General features: G+C 39.8%; 4 protein-coding genes across 5 annotated transcripts; 1 reads left to right on the top strand and 3 right to left on the bottom strand.

Moving 5' to 3' along the window:
* The first annotated feature begins 2,258 nt into the window (after positions 1-2,258).
* On the top strand, positions 2,259-4,517 carry LOC131324836 (uncharacterized). Of its 2 annotated transcripts, none has more exons than XM_058356981.1 (10): positions 2,259-2,809; positions 2,906-2,962; positions 3,061-3,167; positions 3,248-3,332; positions 3,425-3,520; positions 3,597-3,701; positions 3,782-3,919; positions 3,994-4,103; positions 4,192-4,258; positions 4,338-4,517. In XM_058356981.1, the coding sequence occupies exons 1-10, from the start codon at positions 2,273-2,275 to the stop codon at positions 4,482-4,484; spliced, it is 1,449 nt and encodes a 482-aa protein (XP_058212964.1). In that variant the 5' UTR covers positions 2,259-2,272; the 3' UTR covers positions 4,485-4,517. The 2 variants fall into 2 exon arrangements, with proteins under 2 accessions (XP_058212964.1, XP_058212963.1); XM_058356980.1 differs by having other exon boundaries at positions 3,058-3,167.
* Positions 4,518-6,145: 1,628 nt separating this feature from the next.
* Positions 6,146-6,529, bottom strand: LOC131323930 (ATP-dependent RNA helicase has1-like). The gene has a single exon (XM_058355765.1). It carries the CDS (start codon positions 6,527-6,529, stop codon positions 6,146-6,148), a length of 384 nt encoding a protein of 127 aa, XP_058211748.1.
* A 1,168-nt stretch (positions 6,530-7,697) lies between these two features.
* LOC131324835 (protein FAR1-RELATED SEQUENCE 5-like) lies at positions 7,698-10,969 on the bottom strand. Its single transcript, XM_058356979.1, has 3 exons — positions 10,849-10,969; positions 7,953-10,735; positions 7,698-7,835 (listed from the first exon to the last, which is right to left on the bottom strand). Exons 2-3 carry the CDS (start codon positions 10,127-10,129, stop codon positions 7,709-7,711), a joined length of 2,304 nt encoding a protein of 767 aa, XP_058212962.1. The 5' UTR covers positions 10,130-10,735; positions 10,849-10,969; the 3' UTR covers positions 7,698-7,708.
* Positions 10,970-11,449: 480 nt separating this feature from the next.
* On the bottom strand, positions 11,450-18,794 carry LOC131324834 (endoglucanase 5). The gene is made up of 10 exons (XM_058356978.1): positions 18,395-18,794; positions 17,787-17,999; positions 15,520-15,720; positions 15,266-15,352; positions 14,968-15,132; positions 14,166-14,289; positions 13,473-13,636; positions 12,940-13,276; positions 12,242-12,283; positions 11,450-12,059 (listed from the first exon to the last, which is right to left on the bottom strand). The coding sequence occupies exons 1-10, from the start codon at positions 18,593-18,595 to the stop codon at positions 11,770-11,772; spliced, it is 1,824 nt and encodes a 607-aa protein (XP_058212961.1). The 5' UTR covers positions 18,596-18,794; the 3' UTR covers positions 11,450-11,769.
* Positions 18,795-21,505: the final 2,711 nt, after the last annotated feature.

Genomic DNA, 21,505 nt, shown 5'->3' with positions numbered 1-21,505 from the left:
TCTTTTCGTTGCAGACAAAATTGTCGTCGGGTGAACGCTCCCCCGAAATACGCTAACGGCAGGAGCACTCGCTGCCTTGCAGCGCCATTTTCATCAGACGAAGAACTCTACGGAGAATTTGCCTCGTCGGAGTTCGCCTCGCCGTTTCCCTCAACAGTCATCAACTGATCTGCCCTATTCCCAGATTTGTCGGGTAGACTATAACTCTAACCCACGATATTGGTTTGCTTCGTCCATCATCATCGGAATCAGTGATTCCGTTCAACGAAGGTCTCTCTCTCTTCTCTCTCCCTGTGTATCAGTACACGAATACAGACTAATGTTTGATAAATTTTTCTCAAATTTTACGTATATTTTACAGACTAATTTTGTGCATGTCAGTACACACATGACTCCTAATGGTTATGTTACTTTACAACTTCATTATGGGGTGAAGTAATGAATAATAGTTATTACAATGGTGGAGAGGTGGGCATCTCTGAGTAGACCTGGATAAGTTGTCTTATTTCGAATGTTTGGATGTTTTAAATGAAATTGGGTGTCCTGACAACTCTCCTATATATCAAAAGCTTGAAGCTTCCACCAATATATGAGAATGGAACAATGATTAAGATAAATTCTGATGTAGCTATGAGAGATATGTTTGCAATGTTTGCTAAGAATGAGGTCATATATGTATACATTCACTGTCCCACAATGTTTGATTATGAAAATAACACTATTGAAAATGACACTAGTGCAGAACATAAAGTAGATGGTCCATATCGGGCCATGACTGGTGGGTCAATGGATATACAAGGAGGTAACCCTCTGGGTGATGATGAAAGTTTTGATCATGATGAACGTAAGAAGGTTCAAGGTTCACCAACTCCAAAACATAAAAAGGTAATTTTTTTGCAAGGATTTGTTATAACACGTTACCCGTTGAGTCAATTTTTTCTTTGAAGTGTTCTTTTTATTGTGTTTTTGTTCAGGATTATATTCAAGCCCGCATATCCCTACGTTCAATTGTGAAGATAATAAGCAAATTAAGCCTTGAACAAAGTGAGGCTATTAGGGAGATTGGATTGGGTGGCCTACTGGGGTTGAGATGTATGAAACAAGATCACATCTTGACTCGATGGTTAATTAAAAACTTCGATCCCGAAAGTTCTTCAATGGATGTTCATGGACAACAACTTCTACTTACACCGGTTGAGGTTCATAATGTATTGGGTATACAATGTGAGGGTAAGGACGTACAGCTCAAAGGGTCAAGGGAAGGATTTATGGATCTCTGTAAAATGGTTGGAGTAGTTCAAGGCTCTATTCCTTTGAAGGGATTGAAAGACTATCTAAAGGAAACAAAAAGTGTTGGAGATGATTTCAAGATGAAATTTGTCCTCTACGTGTTAGGTGCGTTCTTATGTCCAACAACAAAACCTGCGCTCAAGAAATCCTATCTCCATGCTATTAAAAATGTCGAAGCCATGAAGGAGTGTAATTGGGCAAAGCTAACCCTTGACTTCCTTATTGGCAGCGTTAGAAAATGCAAGCAGAAAGGTCATCTAAGGGCAAACGGATGCTTGCTTCTTTTAGTGGTATGGTACTAAAATCTTTTCCAACTCTGTGTTTGTAGAGTATAATTAGTTTCATTGTATAAATCGTTATGAGTTATGATAATAACACTAAATTTCTACTTGTTTGGTAGTTGTTTTTCTTAGATCATGTTACGACGAAGGAGACATGCACACCTTGTCCACGATCAACTCCTTCCTTGGCTCATTGGGGGGATGTAGAAATAAGTGGTACTATGAGTCTGCTTGGAGATTACCAAAACAAGAAGGTATTTCACTCTTAGTTCAATTTTGGTTTGTAGGTTTTTCACTTTGTAGGTTGTTGATTTTCCATTCTAACTTGTTTATGGTATTTTGAAAATTAGGTGTATATGAAGTTCACCCATATTGAAAAACAGAACCAAGCATCTCCTGAGAACACAAATTTTGAAGAACAGAACCAAGAATCTTCAAATGACAAAGGTTTTGAAGAACATAAGCAACCATCTCCAAAGACCACATGCATCTGTAATGATAGTCGGATAGCAAAAGTTGAGTTTGAGCTGGCTGAGTTCAAGAAAAGCTTCGATCAATATCGTTATGACGACAATCGGATGACAAAAGTTGAGAAAGAGATGACAGAAATGAAGATGATATTCATTGAAAATCATTGTGATGGCGATCGGATGGCAAAAGTGGAGATTGAGCTCGTTGGGATGAAGTCACTTTTAGCTCAAATGGTCAATAAAGTTTCTGGAAAAGAAACTGTTTCACTCCAACCGGTAGAAGTGAACCTTGCGCCCAAAAAAAAGCCTGATGTCACTATATCCATCGACACTAATGAAAGTTGTCTTCCATTCCAACCGGTGGAGGAAGTGAATGTGAAGTCCCTCGTTAAAAAGCAACCCGCCCAAGGTCTGAAAAGAGCAAGAACTTCTGGAATGACGGATTTGAATACAATTTCTGCCGGTGTAGATGTTGAAATTGTTGATCCAATTGCAAGTCGAAAAAATCCACGCATTAAAAAGCCAACCAAACAACTTCGAAGGTGTTCTTCACGACTTGTCGAATTTGATTCATTTTCTCAAAATGGTATTGGTTGTCCACAAACTCGACCTTCCAATGAGCTGAAGCGAAGTCAATATTTGTGCTCACCTTATATCCCTTTGGATATCGGGATGAAAAGGATGAAAGGCAATAAAAAGGCTACCATAACGAAGGTAAATATGGATGAAGAATCTGAGCTTGATTCAGACGACGTCAAATGCCAAAAGGTAAACTATGTACATTTGTTAGTGATGTTTAATTTGAAATGATTAGAAATGATGTTTGTTGGTACTTACTCGCTGCTCATTGCAATTTCTTATCAGATTAGCACTGCACTGGATTTACTTTGTGCAACATTTAATGGTCCCTCCATTCCTAAGGTTAATTCTTTCTTGATGTTATTACCCACTATGAGCCCCTTAATAGAATTTACTTAACCTTGTTTTGCCTTTGTTTTGTTCCACCTTATTTTAAGAAGTCACTTCCACAGCCAAAGCCAATACCTCCACATCCTCTATCATCAGATGAGAAGGTCCTTGTGGCATATTATTTTGATAAAGAACTAGATCGAGACCTCTCCTTCAGGTAAAATATGTTATTATTTATGCAGAATCTTGGATGTGCCATTACAATTTTTCTTTATTCCTGATTGATAATTGCTGCAGTGAAACTATTGTGAGTTTTGCGATAGATCTTGCTACCCGTCGAGATTTGTGTTCATTAAAGCCGGGAGTTTGGTTAGACAGTTCTGTACGAGTTTACTTTTTCATGTTTGCATATGAAATTCCACTTAACAATATTGTTTCCTACACCTTATCAATATGTCTTTGCATGCTATGTAGATTATTACTCTTGTGGCAGTGCAACTAACAAGTGTGCAGAAGAAGAGACATCAAGATAAGTGTCACACAACTTGGTACTTGCCAACTTACATTTCGGTGAGTTATTTTTCAGAGGTTGTTTACCATTTTGGCATTGAAGGTATTGGTTTATCACTTTCACATATGTATGTAGCAAAGGATTATTAATGACGAAGTCAATGAAGATGAGTACCCACCTTTAGCACAGTGCTATTTCGGTGAGACTAAATATACTGGAGAAATTCATGCTTGTCAGGAGGTAATCTATCAATCAAAATGAGTTTTTTTCCCCCCTTATTATCATGCATGACCCTTCTTTGTTTGTCTTGTGATTGGAAGATATATATTCCAATGAACGATGCGAACACACATTGGTTCTGTTTAAAGTTGGATATGGTATACCAAAAGATATATCTACTTGACTCCCTGCCAACTTGCAGAGATAACAGTGAACGAAAACAAATGGCAATAAAACTGGTAAGTGATTTATTACATTATTTATTTTAACTAGTATCCTTGGGTTTTTTGTCTAACTAGGCATCCACATACAGGTTCATGCTCTGCATTTGATGCTTCAAACAAAATATGGGCACTTTTATGTTGCTGACGTGACTATGTTTGATTGGATTACACTTGAAGATCCTCCTATCCAAGATAACTCGTATTGATAATGCTCCTTGTTCATTTTTTAAGTAGGCCTATTGCTTATGATTTTTGCTAACGTATAACCTACATCAATGTTCATGAAGATATGATTGCGGGATGTTTGTCATAAAGCATATGCAGGGCATCCCATTGCCAAATGGTGTACAAGGGGTGAGATATTTGTAAAAATAAAATTGTTCATAGTCATGAATGCTTAAATAGTTAAATCTTTATTTTGAATGTTTAATAGTTTGATCCTCTAGAAAGGCTAAGGTTGCCGGTTGACTTGGTGAGAGATCCAAATAACTTGAAGTGGCCAGAGATTTCTGTTAGAATTGAAAAGTATAAGCTAAGGTGGGTATCCTCCACATTATATTCCTTAGTCCCGATAATGTAATCACACTAACAATATATAATTTTGGTCAGGGACAATTTAATTCTGGAGTGAAGTTCAATGTTTGTTTGGCAAAGACATCTACGAGGTTGTTTGGCGAAGACATCTATGAGGGACCATTCGTTATGCACAATGTCAGAATGTTATGTAGCAAAAACTTAAATTGTAAATGGTCAGTTATGTTTTTTGGTAGGTAATTGCTGGGTGGCATTGGCACGTGGTGCTCCAAGTTCATTGTGATTTGTTTACAGGCCAAAACGTTTATGTCTGTAGTTAGCCCAACTATATTGGATGTGTCATGAACTGGTGATTATTGCCGAGATTGGTCCAAGTGCAAAGCAATAATTTTTCGTTTCTGAAATTAGATAAATTGAAATGTTTGAAAGCACTCCAAGATTTTCCATCATTTTTCACATACGATTCTGTCAAGCAAAAATATACAACGTTTTCGGGAATCAGAACCCAGAAAACAAAAAAAAAACATGACAGAAAGAAGACTCTAAATTTGCTTTAGATCTTGTTCATGACAGGAAGAGCTGCTCACTGTGCAATCAAATCCCCCACATGCTAGTCCACAGAGTCACAGAGGAAGACAACAAGCTTGGGGTAGGACAACCGATTCCTGGAGGGCACCCCGCGTCATTCACGAACGTCGACCTCTACGCAGCAGAAAAAGAGCTTTACTTGGGCTCAAAATACCAAGTCAAGGACACCCCAAATCCATGGCGAACATGGAGAAATCATGGAGAACATGGAGAAATCTCTATTAACGTTATTCTTGCCTCTCTCTCCCGTTGCCAAAACATAAGATAGCCTAAAATAATGTTTCTAGCGAGTATTTATACTTAGGGCCCTAAATATTACATAAAACGCTTAAAAATAAACGGAGAACGTCGGTCCCGATGGTCTGGACCAAGGCACAGCTCGTCCAAACCAAGGCTGTTGTGAACTGGGATTTTGCTCAGGAGGTTCTGGTTTGGACCAGAGATTGGTCGTCCAGACCAGCAGTGCTGCGAGCTGGGAAAGTGATCGTGGAGCTCTAGTCTGGACCAGAGCGACGTTGGTCCGGACCAAGCTCGCTGCAACTCAGTTTTGACTCCTTTTCTTCTCGGTTTTCACTCTTTGCTCCTTGTCTCATCTAGCAGCCTCCAATTTGCTACTTTTCACCTCCAATGGTCTACAAGACCTGCTAGCACGAATTCGAACACAAAACGTATTAAATAACAACGGAAAGGACATGCAAAGCGTAAATTAAAGGGATTGAAATGGGTGCTTTTCATTTTGCATTCTGCAACTTTTGGCAGCTGCAAGAAAGCAAAAATGCCAAATACACAGTGGAAACAATAACTCGCACATGGGGGTTGAACCCTTGGAATTTCTAAACTGCAGAAAACCAACTTCACAAATAGAACTTTAAGACACCAGATCCATTCTTAACAGGTTATTGCCAGGAGAAAAATAACTAGAAAGACATCTAAACTGCAGAAAACCTATCCAAGCAAGGAAGAACTTTACAAAAAGTGGCAGGAATAACATCTAAACTGCATCTTAACAGGACCTATAAAATGATCAAAATACCTAAACCATCCAAAAGAAGGTTGCAAAAACATTGAAAACATAAAGGAATAATAAAAAAACTTAGATGTTCAACAATTTGTATCCGTTTATTCATCTCCATCTTCATTGTTATCTGTATCTTCGCTATCATCTCCACATTCACCCTCGGTTCCATCTTCTTCCTTCTCGGTCCCATCATCACTCTCCGCCTCATTTTTGCCCCCAGTCCCATCTTCACTCTCTGCTCCATCTTCGCTCTCATCAGTGCTTGAATCATTTTCACAGTGAAGGAGGGCTTTTCGCATCTCCTTCACCTCTGCCTTGAACTTGTTCATATCCTTCTTGTGGTCTGACTGCATTTTTTTTATCAAGGCTAGTGCCTCATCCAATCGCGCTGCAATGCTCTCCAAAGAAGCGGGATCAGTGCCTGCACGATGTTTCCTACTCTGGCCCTGTGTCTTACCCAGGGTGCCACGTGCTATTGCATTCATCTGAGGCTTCCAGCTATCTCCCTCTATACCATCTCGAACAGGCACATCATTCTCAAGCAAAATTTCCGTTATCAGTAGACCATAAGGTAGTGCAGCAGTTGCATGCTCTGCCTTGGAAGCCACCTCCACAACCTTCCAAATAATCTTTCCCACATCAATAGGGTCCTTCTTAATTATCTTGTATAACAATCTTGCTTTCTCCAAGTTGAATGCATTCTTGACTCCTCTAGGATCCAGATTGTACCACACCATGACGTGGAGCACCGAGACATCTGGTTTGAGAAAACGCACACACCACTCATCTATTGGTTTAATCCCGTTGATGTACAACACCTTCGCAATTTCAAGCTTATCTGGGAGCCTGACGCCGGACAAGAAGGGATATTGCCTTTCGTCATACGGGTTAGGGCGATCAATCTTTAAGAACTCTGCAATAGAATCCGCTGAAAACTCCACCTTCACCCCCCTCAAAACAGACACCATCTTGTGGTTGATTGTGTCATACGGTCTAATAATTCCGTGGAAGAACTCACGGACCATGTCCACATTTGCCTGTCCTTTTTGTTTCATTAAGTTCTCAAGGTTGGAGTCTATGATCAAATTAGGAATACCTGTCCGAGCCAATTTATCCATGTCAACAAACCTCTCAACAGTCACAGCCCTTGATCTGAACCTTCCTAGGTCAAGTGGGGCATCAATTGTTTTAATCTTCTTCTGCTTCTTCTTACTACCTATTGCCTTTCTTTTGGTTGGCATCTTTGATTACCTGTGTGATGAACTGAACAAAGCAAAAAAAGAATTTACTAGCCAAAAAATTTAACTACACATCCAATGCCACCAAGAGGGCTATTAAACAAACATTCATATAATCACAGAACCGTACACATAAGATAATCAAATTGTTAAAGGCTTATATACCCATGAGTAGCAAGACTTTTAAGACTAGTATTGAAACCAAGTACCACTAGCATCCACTGAAACATTGAACATGGGAAAATGATTCTAAATGAAACACAAAAAATGAAAAAAAAAGAAAGAAAGAAAGAAAGATAAAGAAACTCAGTTCCCAAAATTGTTAAGGCTTAGTTCCCTAAAATTCTGCCTAAAGTTCCTCCAATTCAAACCAACTTAGATCAACGACTACGGACTTATGCATTGCTAGTTCCTTGCCCTGTTTTGTCAACGTCCGTCTTCATCCTGATGGGGGAATAACTCTGGATTTGTGAATGCAGAAAAGTGCTCTTCGCAACCCTCCCTCTCCTTCGCTTTTACTTTTTTACAAGTTCGCTTCGTGTGGCCAATGCTCCTGCGTTACCAAACAAAGAGCTTTGCACTTAGAAGTAGTGAAGCTATAAAATAAAATAAAAAAACTGCTCAAGTAGTGACATAAAGCATCATAATCTTTGCTACTAAAACACCACACCTGCAGTTCCCACATTTTCTTGCTGTGGGGAGTTTACTGGCAGAAGAGGGTCCCCCAGGATTGCCTTTTGTCTTGACTACCTTGGGGTCCCGAATCCCAAATAGTTTGGTGGCACTATTTTTTTCCTCACCCTTATCCGCATTTCTCAGTTCCCAGCGCTTCTTCATCTCGGACATCATTTGGAAACCTGCTTCCCTCGCCTCCATAAAATCTTTGTCCGTGTGCGACGCATAATAGGACAATAAATTGAATGATGAGCTCAATATGCCATATCGTGTGGTTTGTGTCAGTAGGTTGGGAATTTTGGTGAGACTAGGTTGTGGATTGCTTGACCTAGCACTCCTAGTCCACCTCTGAACCACACAACTCATAGGGATAGATACAAGTTGTTGAAATTTCATGACAGTAATTATGTGGCAGCAAGGTATCCCAAATGACTCAAGTTTCATGCAAGGGCATTTTATGCTGCCATCGAATGGATGAAACTCAACTCTCCACTTATTTTCAGTTGCGTACTGTTCTAGAATATAGACATAATGATCCTCCTCTTCAAGTTGTTGCTTCACATAAAACTTGGCCTCTAGCTCCATTTCCGCCCGAAACTTTAAAAAAATCTTCCTTGTATACAACTCTGCTGCATTTTTCTCAAGTTTCTTTAATTGCGTTGTCAACACCGGGAAACTGTTCTCTGTTACACCCTCCGCGGCTGCCTCATTAACACGCATTCGAGCAATGGCCCTATCATAATGCCAAACAAATTCATATAGTCTAAGCCTCACTTTTAGGAACCTATTAAAATAAGCGTGCATGCCTTCGCAACGCTGACTGCTGCTCATACCGGCAAAGAAATGTCCACGAAGATAAGACTCAGCCCACTTATGACGATTGCGATAGACCTCTACCACCCAACTATTGTTTTCAATATTGTATTGTTTGACCAAGACAGCCCAAGCCTTGTCAAACTCATCCCTATCACATTCTAATGACTTCAACCGCTTGAAATCCTCATGAAATTTGGGTTTGTGGACATTTGACACAGCATTTCGTTGTAGATGCCAAGTACACAAGCGATGCTTAGCGTTTGGAATGACAGTTATGATGGCTTGACTCATAGCTTTATCACCATCTGTCACCACTGAGATGGGTTTTTTACCATCCATGGCCTCCATTAATGTTTCTAAAACCCACATGTATGTTTCTGTAGTCTCATTTGGTAATAGAGCACAACCAAATATGATTGACATGTAATGGTTACTCACGCCGCAAAGCATTACAAATGGCTTTTTGTATGCATTTGTCCTATAAGTAGTGTCAAAAACAAGTACATCACCGAATGCAACATAGTCTAGGCGAGACCTTGAATCAGCCCAAAACAGTTTGTCTAAACAATTTTCATGATCGACGTCATACTTGTAAAAAAACATTGGGTCGTCTAGAGCTTTAGCAGATAAGTATCCCAAGATACCCTCTGCATCCCCATCCTTGAGTTCTACTTTTCGGTCAGCTTGAACAGTATTATGCAAATCTTTTCGAACAAAACCAACCTTATCGAAACCACCAGACTGAATGGTCATAAGGTCCATTATCTGGCCAGTGCTAATGCCGACATTACGCATAGCTTTTGTTTGGGCTTTGTCAGCACTTGTTACAGACCTATGTGACCAAAGAAAAGGGACACAGTGGGGTGCGACCAAGGGATGGTTGTGTTCGCTTACAAAGTGAGTCACTATATATTCTCTCATTTTCACATCATAGCGCACACGAAAGACAGCTTTACATCCAACCCTAGTTTCTGCCCTTGGTGCTCTCAATCTATCAACATGCTCCAAGTATTTCTTTGCACGTACTCCTTGCCTAGAGCATACCCATTTTCTACTCACCACCACATTCTCCCTACGTACCTTTTTTCTATCCTTTCGGATGCTAAACCCCATTACCTTAGCATAGGCATTGTAAAAAGCATGCGCATTTTCCTCAGAATCAAACTTCATTTTGAAAACATCCCTTGCAGTGAGCATATTCAAACCTTCTAATCCTATTTGGGAATCTAAACCTTGTTTCCCATTAACACAACCATCTTCAATTGAGTCTCCTAGATCATCTTCTTCTTCAGGAAATTTATTCATATCATTTTTCACATTGACATCTTTGCTCGTACGACTTGAGGATTGATCCATCAAACCTAAACAAAAAAAACCCACAAGTGACAATGTTTAGAATGGTTACTTTTTTGATGATTTGGGTGGGGGAGAGTTTCTCATCTATTGCAGTTCAAATAATTTTATCCTAACCATGATCTATACCAATTGAAACAAATTGAATTTGACTTCAGTAACTCTATTGCCCTTTGGGTTTTCTATTATAGAGCAGCAACTTGATTGGTTCCTCTTGAACATACCAATAAAAGGTTAGACACCAAATAGACCAAAGTAATACCACCATCATGTATTACATGTATTTGGTTTTCACGTGTGCGTTTGGTACTTGAATGAATATCAAAATTGAAAGAAGCATTATGTCAAACACAAAAAAGTCAGTCAATTGTAACTCCAGCAATTTTACAACTAACCAAACTTTCTTTTTTTCAGGAATTAATGCAAACACTGAATGAAGACAATTGTATGCAAGTAATCCTCACTTTTAATTTACTACTATTTTTTTGTTCATTTTGAACTCTACAATTATTATTTCACAATACTCAGTCAATCTAATTGGCATTTTATCGAATAGTTTGTGAGCATTACATGTAACTTCTATGCATTCAGTAACCCGACAACTAGAACCTTCCAAAAAATCTATTTAACCTTCTTTCATAAACAAATTTATACCCAAATCACTGAATCCATGTACAGATATACACGTATGCACACACATTCAGTAGCCCAACAACTAGAACCTCCCATAATCTGTTTAGGCTTCCGTCACAAACAAATATACGTTCAAATCTCTGAATACATGCACAGATACACGCGTATACACACACATGTATATGTATGTGTACAGAGAGAGAGAGAGAGAGAGAGAGAGAGAGAGAGAGAGAGAGAGATTATATTCATACCTGAGAGAAGCGACGATGATGGACAAGGAGGAGTGACCACGACTGACGAACTGGGATGAGGGAGGGCGAACGGCGGACTAATAGGTCTGGTTTCGTCGAAGGAAAAGAAAGAGATACGCTGGTTGGGAAAAAAGTGAGAGACGGGATTTTCTTTCCATTTTGGTTAATTTACAAGGTTTACCTGTTGCACTGGTAACAAGTTTTTTGTTATTAACCTATCGTAACATTTTAAAGGGTCCAGATCATTTCTCAAGCATCTAATGGTAATCAAAAAGGGTGCATATGATACACACCCAAATAAAGGGTGTGTATTGTAGCACTTCTCAACATATTAATACATACAAAAGGAATAATGAAAAATAAGGCCCAGAAGGATTCCAGTCGGGGAACAAACTCGGGTGAACAAAATTTCCCTCTAGTGATTTGGTGCTCGTAATTTTGCTTTCTGTCGTGCTTTTAGGTGTTTTGATGGTGTCGCCTACCCTTGATGGGTTAAGGCCCTGCTTCTGGCCATTGTCCCCTGTAGCTTGCTTGTTTTGTGTTGGTTGTTCAACAATACATTTAAAGTCACTGCAAATGGTAATGGAGAAACTCTTCTGGAAAAAAAAATTCTTCAAAATTTGCTTGTAAGCAGGTTACAATTCAAAAATTAGACTAGGAAACAGTAGGAAACTTGTTTCTTGATCATCAGACTATTTCAATCTCGAATCTTGCCTGAAGTGAGGAACGAAGGAAAAGAACTCTTCCCTGAAGTGGTGATCAGTGGTAACTCTGAACCGAAAACTTAGCTTGCGGTCCGCCTTGAATGTAAACGAAACTGCATTCTGAACCTGGTTTCAAGATTTTCAGCCATTGAGGGAGGGCATACGTGTTCTTATCTTGAGTTGGGGAGAGACCCGATATGGACCCCGAGAAGTTCTCAAATCTCAACTTGAGATCTGTGATTGGCTTTCGAGATACGTTCGTGATTATCACCTTGTGACGATAATAACTTGTTCTTCCAACAGTCCATGTATCGGTTATCGAGTGAAGGAATTCAACTGGAATATCTGCACAAGTATAGATTCAATCCAAAACCAATTTTCAGTAGATATAGATGCTTGGACTACGAGGACAAAGCTCTAGTGATTTTAAAGAGTTGATGTGAGACAATTCTCTAACAGGTTTATATTGATTACTTATAGCCGAACCTCTTGCGGAAAGAAAAAAAATAAACGATCCTGCCACTCACCTGATTTTGGGTTGGGTGCCGGTGATACTTTGGGATGCGGACCTGCAGAATCGATAGACAATGGGTATTGTAAGATTAGATTGTAAAGCATACAAACCCAGAGAAAGGAAAATGCACTAGTCTCGATCAAATGATGCATATCCTCCATTTCTTGCAGAAGTACTGAAGTTTGATTTTGTCTAAACTTTGTTATTGCCCTTACTAGGCTTACTGTTACGGGACAAACGCGAGCTTAAGAGTGGCTTTGTGTGGTATCTATCGAGTTGGAGTCACGGTTTCCCTGATAATTCCAAGACCCAGAGTTGGAATTGTATGTTTCGATGCCGTATTTGTGAGGGAAAAACAAAAAGGAATGGGGAGAAGTAGGAGAATAAAACGAAGTTAGAATTTCGCATTTTTTTTAGGCTATGAAATGAGAAGAAACTAAGTATCCTTTCTGAGAAAATTAGTGTCTTTACTATGTAAAAATGTAGGCTCTCTTCAAAGGATTGAACATGCTGGGAAAATCAAAACATGAATACACTGGATGACAGGAACCTGCAAAAGTTGGGGCAGGAACCCATTGAAATTCATCAAACATCTTTGTTTTGTTGGGACAATGGACCTCTAAATGAATTATTACGATAGTATAAATACAGGAGTCTAGCATCGAATGAGAAATCGAGCATACATATGCGTAAATGTGACATTGATCTCACCTGAATTTCCTGCCGTAACACTTTGCAACTTAGAGAGAAGGCCAACAAGAGGAGCAGAAGCAGAGATTGTAGGCTCGGTCTGTTCATAATTGGTGCGATCATCGGAGAAGTTGTCGTTCTTGGTAGGACCGCCTACAAGAGCTCCGTGTATGACATTAGGGTTGGCCTTGGGGCGACGGTACCATGTGTCGAAGCCTTGCAGGCATCCGACCGATGAATGGAGAACAGAAACTGAAGCAATGGAAGCACCTCTGTGGTGGACGTGAACCGGGTATGTTTGCCCGTAACCAACTACATAGCTCACGGACTTGGGATTCTTACCAAGCATGTAATCAGCCTGTCCTATAAATTATCACAATCCAGACATTAGCAATACAATGTAGTGATCCAATGTAGATATAAATGCAACGCTTTTAAGATGACAAAATGCACTTTCCTGGGATATCGACCTCTAGTCTTTCATCGCTCGATAATATCTAACATAAGGGCAAAATGTTCTAAAGAGAAAAGGAGAGAGTGTACAGTATTAATGCCTGTGATTGAGCGAAATTGAGGAGGTCCTGAGGTTGAACTTGGGCAACTGGACATTTGAGCACGGCGTGAGCATTGGAGAGGTAATCGGAGTACACAACCAGAAGAAACGCAGCAGATGCTGCATATTGCATGTTGTTCCATTCATGCACGTACACTAACCCGCCTGATTTAACACCACCATTCCATCGAAATTATTTGAGATATGTATCAAACAGCATCTCAAGGGGCATAACAGCAGTGCTTAATTAGCACAGCACAATGAAACTCCATCAGCATAGCAAATTCTGTGCTAAAATAGCTGTTGGAGTAGCTGTGCCAGTAAGTTGGCGTAATTTCACTGTTATTATGCAACTTGAGATGGGATAATAGCACTGCTATTAAGTTGGAGGATACACTGCCATCTCAAGTGACATAATAGTAGTGCTACATGAGCACAGCGCAACAAAACTCCATCAGCGTAGCAAATTCTGTGCTAAAATAGCTGTTGGAGAAGCTGTGCTGGTAAATTTTACACACCAATTGAGCCGACGGCTTGTATCAAACTTTTAGAAATTGCACTTTTTCCGTGCGAAAATTGCACGAAAGGTATGACAGACTAGAAAAGCTCAGAGGTTGGGTAAAAGAGAAACAAATTAAGAGACAATAAAAGTCTTAGTTACAGAGACGTGATTCATGGGAGTCGGCATACTAACCTGGAGTCACTCTGACATTGTAGCCATTATTCTTTTTTAGACAAGCGCATGCGAAGAAGTCTGCTTTGGCCTGATATTTTTTCAGAATGGCTGTGTATCCTCCACCGGCTCCCTCCATTAACACCTACATGTAGCTTGCCAAATGTTTATACTGTTGCTTATCGAAAGCATGCTGCTGTTACGTACTACATGTTTGTAGATGACTTTGTTGTCTATCATAGATCAGTAGTCGCGGGTATTGGACCTGATGGTATTGAGAGTACGAATCTCTTGACGTGGCTTTGAAAGTATTAAGTTACTGTTCATCCTCAAAAGAGCAGTGGATCATGCTGTGCATGGGCTATTAACCAACACACTAGGGCACCACTATGTGTGGGATTTGGGGGTCATTGACATTTGACTCAATGAGTTCTGAAAACCAACTGTAAATCTCCTAGGTATTTTCAAAATGTGGGGATAAAATTCTCTGTTGACACAATGAAAGTATATAAGAACAGGAAATGTTGGTCTATTCTCCTTATGTATCATTTGAGTTGAAACCAATTCGTTGTTTATTAGTTCGAATTTGTGAAGGAACTAATTCTAGAGTCGTCAATACTGGCATATATCACAAACTGGCAAATGCGCGCAGGCAAATTTTGATTTCCATCTGTATGTTGGGCATACTGATATTAGGAGAGCAAACAACTGATGCCTATGACCGAGAATTAGAACCATGGGTTTATGCACCTAGAATGCCATGAAGTCTTCATTTACTCTTCTTTCTTACTTTGACATACAACTACGTAGCTGGCTACATTACCTTGGACAGAAGAATTTGTACACCGGCGTACTTGTTGTCCCAAGAGAATTCTCTAGCAGCCCATTCAGTACCACCCATGGAGGCAGCGTTCTCAGCTACATATTTCAAATAGTACACATCCTTGGTTGCTCGGAAGAGCCATGCAGCAGCCCACAGAAGTTCATCCTTCAGCACAACAAATCAAAATTTCACCAAGAAAACCATTACTTAGGACAAGAAATTAGAAGAGCAATGAAGGTAGTAAGAACAAATTTATCATGTGGGTGAGGAGACAAATTATGTGTTTTGATCAACTAACCCAAAAACCCGATGATGGATAGGACTGCTTAGCGCATCGGATGGAGTCATGGTACAAACCCCTAAACGTATCAGCAAATGAGAAAAGCTGCAACAATGTAGCAATCAGAAACGTTAATACTTTGTTAAAAGTAGCAAAGGGTACTGATTTTTGCGCTTCCTTTTTTTACCATCTATGCTCCTTTTTCTTGTTTTTATTCATGTGAAATTATCATTTTACCCCTTGCATTGGTTCATTTTTTCACATGAAATTACCTGCTTTGAATGGAGTAAGAGAAGATGAGAGTAGGAAGAGTTGTAGTGGTGGAATGCTAAAGAAGCGGATGCGAGAGCTGCAGCGGTTTCAGCAGCAAGATCAGAGCCAGGATTACTTTGATCCAACTTGTAAGCAGTCCTGGGAGTGCTCATATCTTCAGCACGTTCCCAGCAGTAGTGATCCGACTCTCCATCCCCAACCTGATCAGTTTGTGTTCGACTCAAAATTATAAGAAAATTAAGTACAGCTTGAAACGCGCTCCCGAAAATTTAAGAGTAAAAGTTACGCCAGTTAACCGGTACCGACTTTGAGCAAATCAAACCACTAAATGCAGCGATAGATGATCCAAATTTTTGATAATTAAGAAATCCATTTTGTAACAAAATAAGAACGGGAAAAGGTAAGAAATCCATTTCGTAACAAAAATAAGAGTACAAGTTAAGCCACTTAACTGGGATGGTACATATAACCTACTGACTTTGAGCAAATCAAACCATTAATTGCAGCGACAGACGATCCAGATTTGGACCGTCCCTTCCAGTCCAAATTAAGAACCGGAAAAGATATCTAAATCACTATTCACTGATACTGACTACCGAGTGCTAGAAAAGATAAGAAATCCATTTCGTAACAAAATTGTTGGACAAAGAATGTTGTGGACCTTGTGGTTACAGATACTTTGTGAATATGTGCTACAATGGTGGTGCCAATTGATGGTAGAAAATAGACTAATACTTTTCTCGTACGTTTGAGATGGGACAAATGAATTTTTCTTTTGATGAATCAAGTGTACGGGGTCAGCTTTCACGCACATCGACTAATCTTCAGGACCAAAAGATGGACTAATGATTAGCAATTCTTTTTCTTTCTATTTTTTTGTTCTTGTATTTTGTATTCTCTTTTCACTAATCCCTTTCCTAAGTTCTAACGGAATTCCTTCCCCATTTTTACTAGATTTGATCCACTTTTTTTGAGCCCAGGTATCCACTCCTCCTAATGATTTTATAGTACCCTCAAACGGGATGTTATTAGTAGTTAAAAGCATCTTGTTCCAAATCTATTGAAAAATCAAATGTAAATTCTCAGACACAAAACCATAGTTTGGAAAATTTTAACCATTAACTAGGGTGACTGTAATTATTCATGAGCGGTTGTTGGATGTGCAGTTCTTAATTGGGACATGAAAATTTTAAGTTTACTGACCTAGGACCCAACTTAACATATGAAGTTTTTTTTTTGATAAAAAACCAAAAAACTCGAAATGACCTCAACGGAAATTTTTTTCTCATATTTGTGGTTCATGCATTATAAATGCAAAGTTTTAAAAGGATATTACCGACTGCGTAGCAGTAATGGTAGAGGTTGAATGATATGTAGACAAATTGGGGTGTAGCCGTACGTAGCAGCCGTAAAACGTTTTAAAAAAAAAAAAAATTCTTTTTGGTCTTTCAGATCACTTGAAGCAGTCGTATTAGTAAAGTATCGGCTTTTTTTTTTTTTTTTTGGTTAATGCAGGTACGGTGTCCGAACTACCTTGATAAGTAACATTGTACGTGGTCTTACTTGTGGCTAAAATTTGTCAAAACACAGATCTTGAAAGCAATTGACCAAATTAAAAATGGTCTGTTCGTGGGTTCCAATTTTATAGTAGTTTGGAAGTTGGAACAGCTAGGTGACCAAACAACAGGAAATCAATGCCTCTCGATCTGTGTGGGTGCGTGCATGTGTTTGTGTGTGCGCTAAAAGTGCATGCTTAGTTGGGGGTAGGAAGGAAAATGAACGTACAGCTTCGCTCATGCTTCAAGAAATTTTAATGAAAAAAGGTACTACGTAATTATTACCTTAATTACTCTTATCTCAAATTACTATTCTAATTTCTCTCTCAACTCATTACTCCAAAAATCAAACTTAAAAATTCTCAAAAATTCATCCAAAAATTCTCAACAACTCATCCAAGCACAGCATCACTATTTGCAATATGATATTGTATAGTAAATATTCACACCTGACACATATATCGGCCGATTTCACGAATCGCATTGCATCTGATTTTTTGTTCGTTTCACAGTCGATACTAGACCGCTACGGCCGCTTTTAAGTGCTCTTGGCACCAAAAACAATTTTGAAAAATTTCATGACCGCTTACATTCGGTTACTGTTATGTGTCATTTCGATACTCCGGTTAACGTTGCACCGGTACCGCTACAACTATTTTAAAAAACTTTGTCTAGTGGTACTAGAGAGAGTAATATGCATATGCACCTACTTGTCCCCAGAGGATATTGGGGTGGGGATGTGCCTTGATGAAGTAATCAGTGCCCCATTTGATGGCATCCAATGTGTGGCCCATCTGCTTCAGACCAACAATCTCTTGCCTGAAATCAATGGCTCCCCAAGAAAGCATCGTCACGCTGAAAGCCATTGGCAACCCAAACTTGACATGATCTCCTGCGTCGTAATATCCTCCCACCAAATCCACCTGCCCAATCACGTACAATTCGATATTTAGTATATGTGCGGAGTTTGACCATGACCAAATCCCAACACCAGAGCAAACCGCAAGACCGGTCCGGTCACATACACTGTACTACAATACTAGCTTTTGGAATAGCAGTTTACAAACCCTCATGTTCGTTCAAATCAAAACGTGATCTTCTTCAAAAATGAGAGATTATTCAGTGCTCATCGGGCACCGCTAAGTGCCTCGTGCCTTTTTTTTCCACCATTATACATTGTGGTGAAATTCACAAAAATTGTCTTGGATTGGACAAGACATAGAGTGTGGTGGTAAAAAGGCTTGGAGCATCACTTAGATGTGTTGGTGCCTGAGGGGCACCGGGCACTAGAATGATTTTTCGAGAGAGAGAGACTGACTCCTTGAAGAAAGCCATCACGGAGTCCAGAATCAGCGCGCCACTTGACGCGTTGATTGAATGGCAATTTGCCAGACCTTTGAGCCTCAAAAAACAACAAGCTCTTGTAGACGGCACTCCTATAGTCGAAGCCCGCAGCAGCATTATTAGCGGCCTTCAAGCCCACCACTAATAAGGTACACCAAAAGGCAAAGCTCGTCATGCCTCGCTTCACTTTTCCCTCTTCAGGCCAGACTTGATTTTCTTTAATTTTCTTGGATATCACCGTCAGGATGTCCGGCAGCTTAATTACGAGCAACTCGACGTTGATCACTTAAATGGTGGTTCAGAGTCAGACTTAGTAGTCTCTATGCGCTTTGGTAGTAACTCCTCTCTCTCTCTCTCTCTCTCTCTCTCTCTCTCTCTCTCTCTCTCTCTCTCTCTCTCTCTCTCTCTCTCCACACACATATGTGTGTGTATGGAGAGAGACGAAGAGAAGAAGAGATCAAATGTTAGTTTGATTGGGTATGGGTTTGGCAAGAAGATCTAGCGAAGGGTGGTAGCTAGCCTCCAAGTTGACAAAATAAGTCATAAGCTAGAGTTGCTCACCACGTTGCGTATGCGGTTGACATGTAGTACATTGTGCGGAAGTCTTTTTCCCAAGGAGATAAATTTATTAGAACCTGTTCACGGAGTGGCGCAATCTTAGTAATTCATTTGCGTAATTAATGGCTGATATTCATTTTCAATTGTAACCGGTCATAATTGATTTACAATCTGGACCGTCCAAAAACACTTTGGACGTGCACGATTGGCCTCCGTAAAGCCTTCTTTACAGAATGATCCGCAAATAAGATTTTATGTTTCCCAAGTGGAAAAATGCGTATGATCTATACAAATGTGCGATGTGAAATTTGGATCGATGCTGGCACTTGGCAGTAAATCATCTCTCTGCGCCTAAGGTTTGAGAAACAGGACTGCCGTTATGGATTGTTCCAGAATTTTAGTTTGTCGGTGATTAAAAAAAAATTGCGATACAAATATTTCATGAAATAAACTTTTTAATTTTGATTGACAATTTATTTGGCTTAATTTTATTTTATTTTATTCTATTGAGTTACAGTACTATCTTCTCAATCACAAATGTAAGTGAATTTTTTTTTTTACTTTGATTTTGTACAAATAATTCAATGCCAACAATATTAAAGAAAAATCGATTAATAATTTAATGTTAATGCTATATGTACCGACCACGGGGAGGGAAAACGTACCGACGGCCGCCGGCGGGCCGTCTCCGGCCACCGGACGGCCGATCCGAGCCGTTCAAAAATTCTAAAAAATAAAACCGAGGGGGTTAGCGCGGGAATCAAGGGCATCCGAGGTGTTTAGGGTGCTTGATCAAAGCACCCTTTTTTCGTGTATATATGTACACAAAGCACCCTTTTTTCGTGTATATATGTGTGTGTACATATATACACGAAAAAAGGGTGCTTTGATCAAGCACCCTAAACACCTCGGATGCCCTTGATTCCCGCGCTAACCCCCTCGGTTTTATTTTTTAGAATTTTTGAACGGCTCGGATCGGCCGTCCGGTGGCCGGAAACGGCCCGCCGGCGGCCGTCGGTACGTTTTCTCTCCCCCAATGGTCGGTACTCATAGATTTTTCGTTAATAATGAGTGAATTATGTTTTTTACTTTCCCTTATGGTGAGCAGAAAAGAGTAACAGAGAGACAATGACCGCATGACAACCCTCACAGAGCATGACCGAAAGAGCCCATGGACATTTGGAACCAAACAAGGACTTAGATCGGCTTGGCGACACGGTCAGGAATTTGCTGGCGCTCCCTACAACAGGCTTGAGTCATAGCTCGAATCGTCCCCACGGAGAGACTGGTGACATGAAACAGATGGCTAAGATTGAAGGGCATGAGTCTATTCCAAATGACTCAGCCCCAGTTACACCTGGGTAACGGGTCGTGTCGGGTTGTGTTTGTGTCGTGTCAGTCGGGTTCGTGTCACAAACCACCCAATCCGAACCCAATCCATTTAGAATTCGTGTTTCTCGAGTCGTGTCAGTTTCATGTTTCGTATCAGAAATGCTCAATCCTAACCCGTCAATTTCGTGTCCAGTTCGTGTCGTGTTATCGTATCTGTTGCCCAACTCTATATAAAATTATAAAAATACCATATATTATATATATAAGTCTCCTTCTCCTAAGGACCACCTTAACTTAATAAAATAAAGACTTCCCTTTTCCGATCGAACTTTGATGATCCGAGCCGCTCAATGTGTTCAGAACGTGATTTTAAGAGTACTCGCGAGAAATCAGCCAAAAAACTAAAATCAGCAAAAAAAATTACCGAGAGAGACTTCATCTGAGCAGTTTTGTTTGTTTTTTATCGAACGGTTCAAACAAAAGCTGTTTGGATGAAGCTCTTCCCGGTCATTTTTTTGCTGATTTCTCGCGGGTACCTTTAAAATCACATTTTGAACACATTGAGCGACTCGGATCATCGAAATTCGATCGGAAAATTGAAGAAATGGGGAGATCCTTATTTTAACTAAAATAAGGACTTTCTCATTTTAAAATGACTGTTATATATATATATATATATGTGTGTGTGTGTGTGTGTGTGTGTGTGTGTGTGTGTGTGTTCGTGTTAATGGGTGACACAGATTAGTAACCGTGTTAGTCGTGTTAATTTCGTGTCTCACATGTTCAATCCGAACCCGACCCATTTAGAATTCGTGTTCTCGAGTCGTGTCATTTTCATGTTTCGTGTCAGAAATGTTTAACCCTAACCCGCTAACTTCGTGTTCGGTTCGTGTCTTGTTATCGTATTTCGTGTCTGTTGCCCAGCTCTAGCCCCAGTTATGATTGTAACCATGTCCCAAATGCTCAAATTGAAGGACCAGGCCTATTAGTTTCCCAGCCTTTTTCCTTAAGAAAAAACAATAGAAATGCACCATGCTTTATGAATCCGGCATTCAAATCAAACCAATCTGTTCACAAATGAAAACAGAAACAAAAATCTAGTTCAACTGGCATGATATATGAAACATCTTGAAAAGCTAACCCAGATAGCACAAACTTCGTAAAGTAAAGGCACTTCAAAACACAAGCTTGGTCA

This window comes from Rhododendron vialii, chromosome 4a, assembly GCF_030253575.1.
Source record: "Rhododendron vialii isolate Sample 1 chromosome 4a, ASM3025357v1".
NCBI lineage: Eukaryota > Viridiplantae > Streptophyta > Magnoliopsida > Ericales > Ericaceae > Rhododendron > Rhododendron vialii.
Note: the sequence above shows the minus strand (reverse complement) of the source record. Positions and strands in the feature narration are given on the sequence as shown.

What these genes read in the sequence shown, in the direction of transcription:
- LOC131324836 (XM_058356980.1), top strand. Translation starts at nt 2,273, where the DNA reads ATGGTCAATAAAGTTTCTGGAAAAGAAACTGTTTCACTCCAACCGGTA. An exon ending in GAGTTTGGTTAGACAGTTCT is followed by an intron (nt 3,333 to 3,424) that starts GTACGAGTTTAC and finishes CATGCTATGTAG; the next exon opens with ATTATTACTCTTGTGGCAGT. An exon ending in TGCCAAATGGTGTACAAGGG is followed by an intron (nt 4,259 to 4,337) that starts GTGAGATATTTG and finishes AATGTTTAATAG; the next exon opens with TTTGATCCTCTAGAAAGGCT.
- LOC131323930 (XM_058355765.1), bottom strand. Translation starts at nt 6,529, where the DNA reads ATGAATGCAATAGCACGTGGCACCCTGGGTAAGACACAGGGCCAGAGT.
- LOC131324835 (XM_058356979.1), bottom strand. Translation starts at nt 10,129, where the DNA reads ATGGATCAATCCTCAAGTCGTACGAGCAAAGATGTCAATGTGAAAAAT. An exon ending in AGAAAATGTGGGAACTGCAG is followed by an intron (nt 7,836 to 7,952) that starts GTGTGGTGTTTT and finishes TTGGTAACGCAG; the next exon opens with GAGCATTGGCCACACGAAGC.
- LOC131324834 (XM_058356978.1), bottom strand. Translation starts at nt 18,595, where the DNA reads ATGACGAGCTTTGCCTTTTGGTGTACCTTATTAGTGGTGGGCTTGAAG. An exon ending in TACAAATTCTTCTGTCCAAG is followed by an intron (nt 14,290 to 14,967) that starts GTAATGTAGCCA and finishes AGCTACATGTAG; the next exon opens with GTGTTAATGGAGGGAGCCGG. An exon ending in TCAATTTCGCTCAATCACAG is followed by an intron (nt 13,277 to 13,472) that starts GCATTAATACTG and finishes TTTATAGGACAG; the next exon opens with GCTGATTACATGCTTGGTAA.